General features: G+C 44.8%; 1 protein-coding gene across 3 annotated transcripts; it reads right to left on the bottom strand.

The window, feature by feature from the left end:
- Nucleotides 1-11,028, bottom strand: nr1h5 (nuclear receptor subfamily 1, group H, member 5). 3 transcript variants are annotated; one of them, XM_061767076.1, is made up of 10 exons: nucleotides 10,068-10,619; nucleotides 6,480-6,866; nucleotides 6,255-6,395; nucleotides 4,349-4,473; nucleotides 2,501-2,599; nucleotides 2,327-2,423; nucleotides 2,030-2,149; nucleotides 1,051-1,119; nucleotides 838-951; nucleotides 1-492 (listed from the first exon to the last, which is right to left on the bottom strand). In XM_061767076.1, the coding sequence occupies exons 1-10, from the start codon at nucleotides 10,222-10,224 to the stop codon at nucleotides 290-292; spliced, it is 1,512 nt and encodes a 503-aa protein (XP_061623060.1). In that variant the 5' UTR covers nucleotides 10,225-10,619; the 3' UTR covers nucleotides 1-289. The 3 variants fall into 3 exon arrangements, with proteins under 3 accessions (XP_061623060.1, XP_061623051.1, XP_061623068.1); XM_061767067.1 differs by having other exon boundaries at nucleotides 6,255-6,866; nucleotides 10,068-10,694; XM_061767084.1 differs by having other exon boundaries at nucleotides 346-488; nucleotides 6,255-6,866; nucleotides 10,068-11,028.
- Between the last annotated feature and the right edge of the window lie 1,165 nt (nucleotides 11,029-12,193).

The raw sequence follows: 12,193 nt of genomic DNA, 5'->3' as shown, positions 1-12,193 counted from the left end.
TGAATTAACAAATATTTAATTACACGAATGAATGAAATACATACATTTCAAGGTAAAATAGCCAAATTAATTCAACAAATATTACAGGACTTTGAATAATGCAATGTGGTTCAGAATAAAGAAGGAGGTGGGCCGCATGTGGCCCACGGGCCATACTTTGCCCACCCGTGCTCGAGAAGAAATGTGTCAAAGTAATGAAAGGCAAAAAGATGCGCAAGCCAACGCAACTGATGTGAGAGCAGGGCAAAACACTGCCGGTGTTGGAGCATACAGGACGCAAACGAGACGTTCAGGGTCCATGGTTCTGTCGGGTCACGAGGAGGTAGTTGTGACGGAGGGTCCGAAGCTCCGTCAGCCGGCCCAGAAGATGACCAAACCTGCGCGGCCCGCCTCCCGCCGCTCCGGCCCGGGTCCCGCACGTGCGAGACAGCAGGTCCAGGATCAGCTCCTGCATTTTTTCCACGAAACTGGCAGCCATCAGCGACGCGCTGTCTGCGGGACGGACACAGCACAAGCGCAAGCGCACTCGGATTAAGCACCGATCCCGCTTGTACTGTACCCTGCTGTGGTGATGATATTGTTTTGGCTCAGGCTTTTGATTTGTTTTATTTTTCTTTCTTTCTTTTTATCCCCAAAATCCTTGAATAAACTGGGATAAACAGCCAATATTTCGGGGTTGGTTCCACCCCTCCAAAAAAAGAGGGAAAAAAATATTGGGGGAAAAAAATGTAAAATAAAATTCTACAAGTAGGTGAATCCGCGGGTGCCGAACCGCGAACATGCGGGGGTCCAGTATGCTCTAATCATGTTTTTGCATCTGATTCTTCAAATTCTGACCTGAGCAGAGCAGAGCGGTGGCGCCCAGCAGGGCGTACTCGGCCTCGGTCACCTGCAACGCCACCATGCTGTGAAAGAAGTTGAGCACGGGGCTCAGGAGCTCCTCGCTACGTCCTGTCCAACGCACACACGTACACACTTATTTCTGTTTTTTTTTTTTTTTTTTTTTTTTACAGCTTGCCACTATGAATATCACTTGCGAATGGTACCCACGTTGCACATTGTCCTTTGAGGCGGCGCATCTCAGACAGTCGTGCGTTGAGGTGCTGAAAAGCTGCAATGCTGATGATAAAGAGACAACTGGGACTGAGTGTGATGTTGCAACATCATGAGCGACAATATAATACTGTATAGCATGGTAAGTGTACGTCAAACATCGGGCCGGAAGTTTTATTACCAAAATGTATGTTTAAGATTGTCACAAGCCACTGTAACATCATGCACAGTTTGAACTGTGACTCAATATCGTCAAATTATTCAATCATTATTCAAAGAAAATGTGGTGCACGGAGTTAAATCAAAAGTTAACCTAAATAGGTGTTTGATCATCAAGATTAAATGCAAATATATTGTACAGTTTGAAATTTTGATTCGGTGATTCTCTCGCACACAACTAGAGGGAGCCCTTGTACCACTAGTGGTACGCGTCCCACACTAAGAATCATTGGTCTCGTACTAGACAAACTCAAGGCCCGGGGGCCTGATCTGGCCCTCAACATCACTTTATGTGGCCCAATGAAGCACATTATTTGCATCTAAGTCATGTTTCTTGCTAAGAATCTGAACAAAAATTGCAAATAGTCTACAATTTTAATAACATTGGAATATTGCCAGCCTTTTTTAATCAACCCCTTTTTTTTTTTTTTTTTTAAATAATTGAAGTGACTTTTTTCCTTGATGTCTGATTTCAAAACGAGTTCTCCATCATTTTGTTGTGTACAGTATTTAAATCCTAACAACAAAGTGGCCCGCGAAGAAAAGTTTGTTTGACAGCTCCAGTGTCGCAGCCAGAAAATATTCTGAGGGCTGGCCAACGTTTTGGGGGATGCCCTTGAACACCAATCGTCAACAAGAATGTATTTATTTATTTTTTTTTTTTAGAAATGTTCTGCCCCTCAAATACACACAATTTGAGACAACGACACACGGAGGGTGTGGCCACCTCCTGGCTGGCCTCAACTTGCGTTCTCACCTGCGGCAGGCTTTGCAGTCGGGTTACTGGCGAAGTTTTGGGCGGACAGCAGGAACATGAGGTCCAGTGAAGACGCTGACAGGAGGCAGCGCTGGTCTGACAGGTCCAACAAGTCAAAACCTGAGTGCAGACGTTTCCAAAGACAACGTGCCCTTTTACAGTGCACAGTATGCTGTCAAAGCAGTTGGGAGCTTTTATGTATTCTTTAAAAATGGTGTTTTCAATCGATCTTCAAACTAAAGCGTAAGGTTTCTTCTTCACTCATTGGAGGTCAAAGGTTGGCGGGTGACATCTTACCAGGCAGCGTCCTGGCAAACTGCAGCACTCGTTGCAGGTGAGGTGACGTAACCTCCGAAAGCTCCGCCCCTTCCTCTGCACACGGCCAATCAAACATCTGCACACAAATACAAGGTGAGAGCAACACACACACACACACACGAAAACGATGCATTCGGACGGTTATGTCGTCACCCTGCAGCGGTCGCTGTACTGAGCTCGGCACACCCGATGAGCCTCCGCCATCTTGTCCACCGTGTGCTTCTGTTCCCGGCTTAAAGTGGACGTGACCACCTGGTATGGCACACAATCATCGAACTGTTTGATACTGACTACTACTGGGTCCTCGGCTGCCTTGTATAAAGAACAGTGGTGTCTTGAGAGCTGAGTTTAATTCATGCCATGACCACACTCTTAACTCAAAACATAGCTCAAATCATCTTTCCCCATTGAATTGAATGGAAATGCCCTTAATCCGTTCCAGCATCCCCCCCCCCCCAATGTTTTTTTATGTTTTTAAATGAGCAAAACAGCACTACAATTTTGTACTTTATCAAAACATATAGTAATAATGAAAACGAAAGTAAAGAATTCAACAATGTGTACATTGTGATGAATTCATTGCAGCGCCTTACAGTCATGCAGACAAACGAAGAAGAGTTTCACTCAACTACGGTGAAGCAGCGTTGACGCAGCACGGCATCATGCCCAATTCAGGTTCATTTATTTATTTTTGTTAAAGCCAATATTTCTATGCAGTCATTCACGTTACACAAACCAATTACGGAAATAAATATGGAAGTCAATACATGGGTCTCTTAACAGAAAATCATTTCCTGATATGAAAGGTACTTAATTATTGAAAGCCAAAAGAAAAGTATTGGAAAAGCGGTTAGAATTGGGAAGAATTGTTTTTATATATTTGAATTATATTTTTATTGATGTAGTTTCCTGAACTAGTTAAAGGTCTACATGTTGGCTAATGAGCAAAGTGAGCTCGCACAGGTTAGCCTGGCCGCCACATTAGCCGTATGCCTCAACCAGCTCATGCTAACTAAAAGAACATTCACATTTTGTCCATAAGGGATAAATATGAATTTTTAAAATGTGTTTCGCTCTGGATAGGCAGGACTATTCTTCTGCTTTGTGCTCCAATTTCTTTAGATATTTGTAGTAACGAGTAACGATGGTTACAGAAAGTGTGGCGGAGTAAAAGAACACATATTACCGTATTTTCACGACCATAAGGCGCACTTAAAAGTCTTACATTTTCTCCAAAATGGGCGGGGCGCCTTATAATGCGGCGAGCCTTATGTGGAGAAGCGTCTCTACAGTCACCATTCCACTAGTGCAATGACTCGGAGCTCGCCATCATTCCGGGAGGCTCGACGAAGGAACTCCAACCGCTGGACATCGGTGTAGACAGGGCGTGGGAGCGATGGATGACAGATGGCGAACGCAGCTTTACTAAGACTAGGAGGCAGCGCCGGGAGAGTTACGGGCTTGGGCTAACGTGTCTGCACTGTTGTTGGAGCTTTCGCGAAAGCCGGCATCGTTTCTGAGGAGCCCCGCGGCAACGAGACTGACGGCGACAATGACGAGAGGGAACCTGGCGTGTTTGATGGAGAATTTGCTCAGCTCTTCATTTCGGATACAGAACATGAGGACTTTGGTGGATTTGTGGATGAGGATTGATCAAAAAATAACGTGAGTACCTTGTTAAATACTTCAATAAAGTACAACCGTACTCAGTTTTGCTCCCGCTGCCTTTTTAAAAACATTGTATTAGCGTGCATGCGTTTTTAGCTAGCGTCTGTTTTACCATGCCTGCGCCCAATGATACGGTGCGCCTGAAGTATGCGTTCAATACAGAAACAGACCCCGTAACTGAGACTGCGCCTTCTAATACGGTGCGCCTTATGGTCGTGAAAATACGGTAGTTGGGAACTGTAGTCGAGTATAAGTACAGATATGTGAAAATTCTACTGAAGTGCAGTCACAAAGAATTTGTACTGTGTGCTAAATGAAGAAGCCGGTCCGTACCTGTCCGTGAAGTCTGCTGGTGGAGCTGACCTGCTTGCTGGCCACACTCTCCTCTTCCTCCTGTCTTCTTCCTCGTCCTCCTTTCCTCAGTCGTTTGGACTGACACTGAACATCCGTCAGAAGACCTGCGGAGAAGACGCAGGAAGGCGTCTAAAACTCGCCATCGCAGGATTCCTGTTGTTGTTGCAGGATTGGACCAAGTGGACTTCATCTAAAACAGGAGTGTCAAACTGGTTTTTTGCTACGGGCCACATTGGAGTTGTGGTTTCCATCGGAGGGCCGCTATGACTGTGAACCCATTTCAATGTATGATCACTTCATATTACATATACACACACACACACACACACACACACAAAACAGCTGTTGTCATTTCTCATGTATAATGCGCATTTTCTCCCCCCAAAAATTGTAGAAAGTCGACCCTAACCCTATTTAAAATGATACTTTGCAGAAGGTTCCGATTGGTTGGTCAGAGCAAGCCAAGTTCGACTAGATCTGCACACATTCATACATTTTAACAATTAGAATGTCTGCTCATTTTATTTACATTTTCTGTGTTTTTATCATGTAAATATTGATTCTGAACTCCTCCAGGTGATTTACGTGGCACAGTTGTGTGCTGTTACGTTGCGTTTTTGTATCGCAGGCCTACTGGTCGATTTCCCCACTGAAGGCCCAGGTGCCAAACACTAACCATTCGCAAATAGGAAATAACATTTCTCAACAAAAATTCCAAAATTCAGCAACCTCGTGTAATGTTCTTCAACATTCTTCAAACTTCTTTGACATGGGACAATATTTTTTTCATTGCAGAATTATATCTAACATTCTGCAAACATTTTCAATGTTCTTCCACATTCTTCAACCGCCACAACAGACTCCCGAATTCCATAATGTTCTTCGACGTTCTCCGGCATGCTTCAACACTATCTAATATTTTTGGCCAACATTCTTCAATGTTTACCAACATCTATCATCATTTGAAAGATCCTCCAAAATTCTACGCTCTCAACCATGTTCGACATTCCAAATTTCTACAAATGTATAGAATTCGCTAACGTTTTCCTACATTCACAACATTGTCCAAAGTAAATTGTACATCATTTTACAATATTCCCCCCAAAATGGCCACCTTTATGTTGCATGAACTTTCTTCTACTTGACAACATTCTTTAACATTCTCCATACTTCGAGAACATTTGCAAACATTCTCTAACTGTAACGTTCTTCAAGGTTCTCCAACATTTTCAACCATTCGCCAACGCTCTCCAAAATTCTACAAATGTGTGTTCATTTTAAAACGTTGTAGTACATTCTACAATATTTTCTAAAATTATTATCTAACATTCTTCAATGTTCTTTCATATTCTACAACCCTCTTTAAACGTTCTGTTGTGTTCTTCAACATTGTCCAATCTTTCTCCGACTGTAACGTTTTTCAAATGTCCGCCACCATTTTAAACCTTCTGCAGTATTTTTTAACATAGTCCAAAATTCGGCAATCTGGTGACATGCTTCATACTTTTACGATATTCTCCAAAAACTAAAGCCCGTTCTTCAACACTCAGCAACTTTCCGACACATTTTCCAAAACTCCCCAACATGCTTCTCAAATGATCAGTCTGGAACATTCTCCTACATTCGCCAACAGACACTGTCATAAAGAACATTTCGGGTCATCTTTCATTCCCTTCTTCGTAAAAATGATAAAAACCTGTTTTTATGTGCAATACATTTGAATTGAATGTCAGTACACGTTCTTCCTTTTCCTATCTTTCGGTTGGATGTTCAAACGGCATGATGTTACAATAATATGAATGCACTTTTTAGGAATCGAAGCGTTGTCTTATAGTTGCCCTGTGTGGCTTCAGCGAAACAATCAATTTGCACGGTCTCCACTCACACTCAGCCAGCATTCCCACGGCGCGACATTTCCTGAGGCGACAGTCTTGACATTTCCTCCGCATGTACATGTCCATCTCACAGCCGCCGCCTCTCTTGCACTGGTAGACGGCCTTTTTGGTCACGCTACGCCTGAAGAAACCTGCGACATTTAGGTGAGAAATAGGAAAGACTCGATAGCTTGACAAGGGCGGCGGCGGCGGAATTGCGCGAGCTGTGACGTCACCTTTGCATCCCTCGCAGGTGAGAGCGTTGTAGTGATACCCCGACGCTTTATCGCCGCACACCACGCACAGCTCGTCGTGACCTCGGATCCTCCCGACAGAGGCCACGCGTGGTCTCCGTACCGCAGGAAGACACGCTAAGTCGAGGCCCTGAGGCAAGCCCGCACAGTGGGGCTCGGGGGGGGCGGGATCGCAGGGGCCCTCCGGGAAGTCGGAGCCGAAGTGATACAGAGCGTGGCGGGGCTGCGACGAGGACGAGGACGTGGAGGACGACGGGGAGCCGTAGGGGGGGAAGGAGCGACCGGCAAGGTTGTACTGCTGTGGGCCGTAAGGGAGCAGCTGGAGGTCAGGGTCCGGCAGTGGGTAGCCCAGAGGGTCAGCCAACATGTCTGATTGAAAAAGAACATTTGACTAGTGAGAGAAACATAGCATCACTGTCATTGAGTGATTCATGTTCGGAAGCATGGTAGCATGCATCGGTATTCTGCGATTCATTTCTGCATTCTAGCCGTGTGAAGACATCTTCGCATCCGCAAATGACTAACAATTTGTAGTCGGAATGTGTTGTTCTTCCTCATTGTGCCTTCACTGGAAAGCTGAAAGCTTGTGAACGTGACAAAGGACAGGATGCAGCTGAGGAGGTCCCAGTGACGTCGGCCACATTTTCCCGTCTGCCTTTGTCGTTTCGGTTCGACGCGACGGTCATTCTCAAGTGTCGTCTCCAGTGAGAAAACGTTTGTGTCCGTTGGCAGCCTCCCGAAGTGCAGCTGGAACATCCCGACTGGGACCGATGAGGGAGGCGGTCATTGAATGGGGCCAGTGACCTTTCATTGGCTGATGCACGGAAGAAAGGATATAGTGGAAGAATGGACAGATGCTGGACGTCAAGCAGACGGAGGGATATTGAATGGGTATATAGTTGGACGGATGGATGGAACAATGGTCAGATATCGGACTTCAAAGTGACGTATGATATCGGACGGGTGAAAGGTTTGTTGTGGGTTGGATCTGAGCGGTGGATTGACGAGTGAATGGACGGATAACGACATTTGGTGGAGAAATGGCCAGATATTGGATAGACAGATGTGGGGTTTCTTGGATCTATTTGAACGATGATGGATGGATCTACCGTATTTAGTGGAAGAATGGGAGGATGCTGGATTTAAAACGGATGGATGGATATTGGATGGATGAATAGTTTTATGGAAGGATAGACCTAGATGGTAGATGGATGGGTGACTACCTCTGGTGGGACAAGGAGCAGAGATTGAGACACATCTTGAGATTCTTCCCTTTTATGGTTTCAGCTTTGATGGCTTGATTTCAATGAGTGACAGATGGACAGAGAGATGTTTGGTGGGAGAATAGACAGACGCTGGACTTGAAGCAGATGGAAGGATATTGTATCCGGTGTCCTTCCATCCGCTTGACGTCCGGCACGTGTGGATGGTTGGGTGGATGGATATATCTGAAGGGTGGATGGACGGATGAAAAAGATCAATAATGTTGATGTGTTTCACCAGTCAGTGCTTTTCATTTGATAAGTCGAACGGATTTACAGTAGCAGTCGCTTTATCACCACCCCCCTTTTGTCCAATTCACTTTCGCTTTGGTACCAGATGTTTCTTGTCATTATCGGACCGTGCTTGTGTGTGTGTGGGGGGGGGGATCGTATCATGTGACCAAAGTGTTTATAAACCATTAGAAAACTGTCTAAACACCCCTCAGCATCCCTTCCATCCCACACGTTTGGGAGCCAACAACAATCTGCCCCCGGTCCCCGCCCTCATCACCCTGAATGCTTGGGGGTGGGGGTGTTGCTTTCCTGCATGTCGGACCCTCATGAGTGAGCAAATAAATACAATTCATCAAATGATGTAATGTGCTCCTGAATAACACAAGAAGCCGCTGGACTGTATTGTTAATTTACAGCCTGCAGTGCATGTGATTCATACTGCTCCATTAATAGGATTCATACTAACTGCTTCCCTGGAGAGAAAACTCACAAGTCCATGTAATAAAACGCGTGTGGTTCTTTGCTAAAAATGTTCTTAAAAATTGAGGGTGTGTATTATACATAGGTACAAAGAAAATGGGGAAACAAATGTCACATTGTAGAGACACGTACGGGTAGGTTACCTAGAGGTTGTGAAAAAAAGTGTACTTTGATTCCAACATGATATGTAATGTCTAATGTTACAAATCCATATATATATAATAAGATCAATTTCACCGCTCGCCAAGAAACACAGCGGTGTTGTGGGCGCGGCCATGTTTGATATTTGTTATCATATCATATCTTTTCCTATTTATCAGATGATTCCCCCTACTTTCCATCGCAATGCCATCTCCAGTTGGCTACTTTTAAACATTTCGCTCAGGAAACGTAGCCCTTCTTGGATCGCTACTCTGCTAGCTCGCAGCCGCCAAACTCTCCAGACTCGCGGAACAACACCGGCCGGCGAATTAACAACGCCTAGTGGACTATACACCGACGACTCGACTCATCCAACGCTGTGGGCCTCACGCGCAAGTGCGCTACTGGACATTCACCGCCACTACTACCGCAACTAGCTCTCAATTCTAAACCTAGCGCCGTGCACGCCGAAGGGGAAAACAATGGCTTCGCTCACCTGTTCGCCACGTTGCACTGGCTGCGTGTTTCTCATTATGACAATTTCTTTGAAAATCCTAATAAAACAGAAATTACTATGCGGATAAAACTACGTATTAGACATAGGTTACAAGAAAAATCCAGTTGAATAGGTCAAGAGTGATTTTGGGGGTGCATAGGATACTCGAGAGTGTTATACACAAGCAATCACGGTAATAATCCTTTTCAGGATGAAGGTGCCAGTCCAGCAATTTTATTTCCCTTTTGGCTGTGACGCTCTGTTTGCATCGAGGCCAAGAGACAAACAAGACTAACCAGATCCAGCAGATGCATCTGTGACGGTAAAATAAAAATCGATTTGGATTTTGTCAGACGATTTAGATGGACGTGTTTAGGATTGTTGGGCTTTGGCGGAGGTCTGCGCCATGACTGTGTTTGCACTGGCAGTGACGGTGATAGCCATCGCTGATACAACGTGTATAAACGATTTGTTTGACCCCAAAAAGCGTCGAATACAACACAATTGATCAGCGTGGCTACCGGTTGAATACTTTTGACTTGGAACGCCATTCAGTAGAAAACAACAACACACCGTGATGTCGTTCCCAAATTGAGCATCCCGCAATATCCCGCAAGATTTAAGTTCAATGAGCATCAAGAATCAAGGAAAGAGTTTTTTTTTAAAAGACTGCTACAAAATGACCAATTCGAACCTGGGAAAGAATAGCATTGAACTTACAGCATCAAATCTCTTCATCAACCCACGTCTCCAAAATAATATTGAAGTTTTGAAGAAAAACAAAACTCCAGTGCGACCCTCGCCTTCACGTTACACTTCCACGAGGCCGAAGCGTTCAAGTCAGTGCCAGAATGCAATTTGTCTCTTTGACTGATATAAATCCGCCAATTCCCCCAAAATTCAAAGCGTCCTTCTTGTATACGGCCCCACAAGAAGAACATTTGGTTTTAGACTCACCGTAGAACTGAAACTGCTCCGCGGAGCAGTAAGCGTCCGAGGAGGCGAGAAAACTTCCCGCTGAGAAGTTCATGTCCGAGTCGATCCACTCTCTCATCTGAAGCCGAGAGCGTCCCCGCGCTGAAGACTGCGACTGCTCTAACGCACACAAAATCATCAAGAGTGACACAACTCAGGCAACGATCTCCACACGCATGTCAAGTTTCATGAAGTATCTGGGAAGTTGGGGAGGCTGAGGGGGGTTGGGGGGGGCGGGGGCAATAATAACATTCCACAATCCCCCAGGAGCAGGTCTCTTAGCGGAGAGGAAAAGTCCAGCTGAGGCTTGTTGGGTTCTGTGATAGATGATGTGTTGGACGAGGTCCGAATCCGGCCCCCCAGAGGTTAAGACCAAAAGGGGCGGAGGGGACACCCAGGAAGGACTTGGGATGCCACTGGGATCCAAACAGCTGCGACTGACTGCGACTTCAGAGATCAGAACATGGAGGGAAACATGGTGAACTTTGACCTTGTTGGCAACATCATGGCGGATGCGTAACACTTACGTGTGTGTGTGTGTTTGCCTGCATCTTTTTATATTGTGCATGTACGTGTGTGTCTGTATACGTGCATCGGTTTATGGATTTATGAATATTGATGAATGGCTTCTCCTGATAGAAAATCTTTTGGTGTAAATGGCATCGAAGCGTTCAGAAAAAAAAATAAAAAATCCTGTCTCGTGGTTTTTGTGTATGAATAATCAATATTATTTATATTATAGTACAAATATTTGTTTTCTGGCTTTGACAAAGAAGCCTTGCTACGTGTGCGCTTTTTGTCTGTTCAATAAATTGGTCATAAAGTTATTGTACACATTACATATTCTCCAAGTGTGTTCTTATACTCATCTGTACATATGCATACCTCCTAATAAACATACTTTTGAAAAAAAACATCTGCGTGTCATTCAATTTATCAACTGTAAATCTGTCATTAGTATATGTTAGAACATAGCAAACATACAGTCAATTTGCGTAATTTGGATTTAGACGTGTATATATATATATACCCTTATAAACAAATAGTTGAGCAGATGGATTTTCCGCACAAGCTCTGCTAATTATTGACTGCGTGTGCGCACATGTTTGTTGTGACAAAACCTTGGGAGTTTGTTTACTTTGCCTTTTGTTTATCGCTCGTCTGTTTGTGCTGCAGTTAATATTGGACAGTTGTTAAGATTTCAAAAGGCTCGAGGAAATCCTCCTCCCCCCTGGCCCCGAGGACGGGCGGAGGTCCACGGCGGGCAGCGAGGGAGAAAGGCCCAGCGCGGCGTGTCGATCCGAGCGCCACGTTGAGCGTGCCCGAGCTGCGCTTTTGGAGCGCATCCGACTTTGGCGACTCGGCCAAAGTTTGCTTCGTGCCGAGGTCGCTGCGCAAACACAGAGCGACGCTGCGCTATCGCGTGGACAACAAATAAATCACAGCGGAACTGCAGTCACGTTCAGTATTTCATATTTAATACAGAGCGGTGATTCAGTGGTGAAATCGCAAAGAGTGCGATGCTGCGGTGAAGCGATTTTGACACTTTGTGACGAAGCCCCCTCGTGTAACACGGTTCATTCAAGCTACGAACCAGCTTTTGAATTCAACGATTGCGTTCAATTTGATCAAATGTTGCCTCGGGGCACTTGAAATATGGGGCAGGTCTTGATCCTTGCTCACATTGCATTCGATTCATGTGCAATACATTTGAAATGAATCATTGTTTAAGCACAATTTTGGATATTCCTACATGAAAGCACAATTTGAATGCTTTCGTTTTAATTTAACATTACAGTGGATTACAATAATATCCAAGCTACTTTTTAGGAATCCAAATATCTGTCTTGTTTTTGGATGAAAACTTGGGCCCACTGCGCTACTGTATTTTTCAGCTGGAACATGCTGTAAAAGTTTGAAAACTCTAAGGCAACATCTTAGCGATGAATGGATTCATCAAAAAGAGCGTTCCAATCATTTGGGCCAAATGCGGCGAAAGAATCCCTCTTCCGGCGACCTCTGACCTCTGAGGAACCAAGACAGCAGTTAAAAAATGGCCATGTTTTTGGAGGTTGGATCTTGGAGCGGTTGGTTTCGCACCGTTTGAA

This window comes from Phyllopteryx taeniolatus, chromosome 1 (assembly GCF_024500385.1).
Source record: "Phyllopteryx taeniolatus isolate TA_2022b chromosome 1, UOR_Ptae_1.2, whole genome shotgun sequence".
Lineage (NCBI taxonomy): Eukaryota > Metazoa > Chordata > Actinopteri > Syngnathiformes > Syngnathidae > Phyllopteryx > Phyllopteryx taeniolatus.
This window is presented reverse-complemented; position numbering and strand designations above follow the sequence as displayed.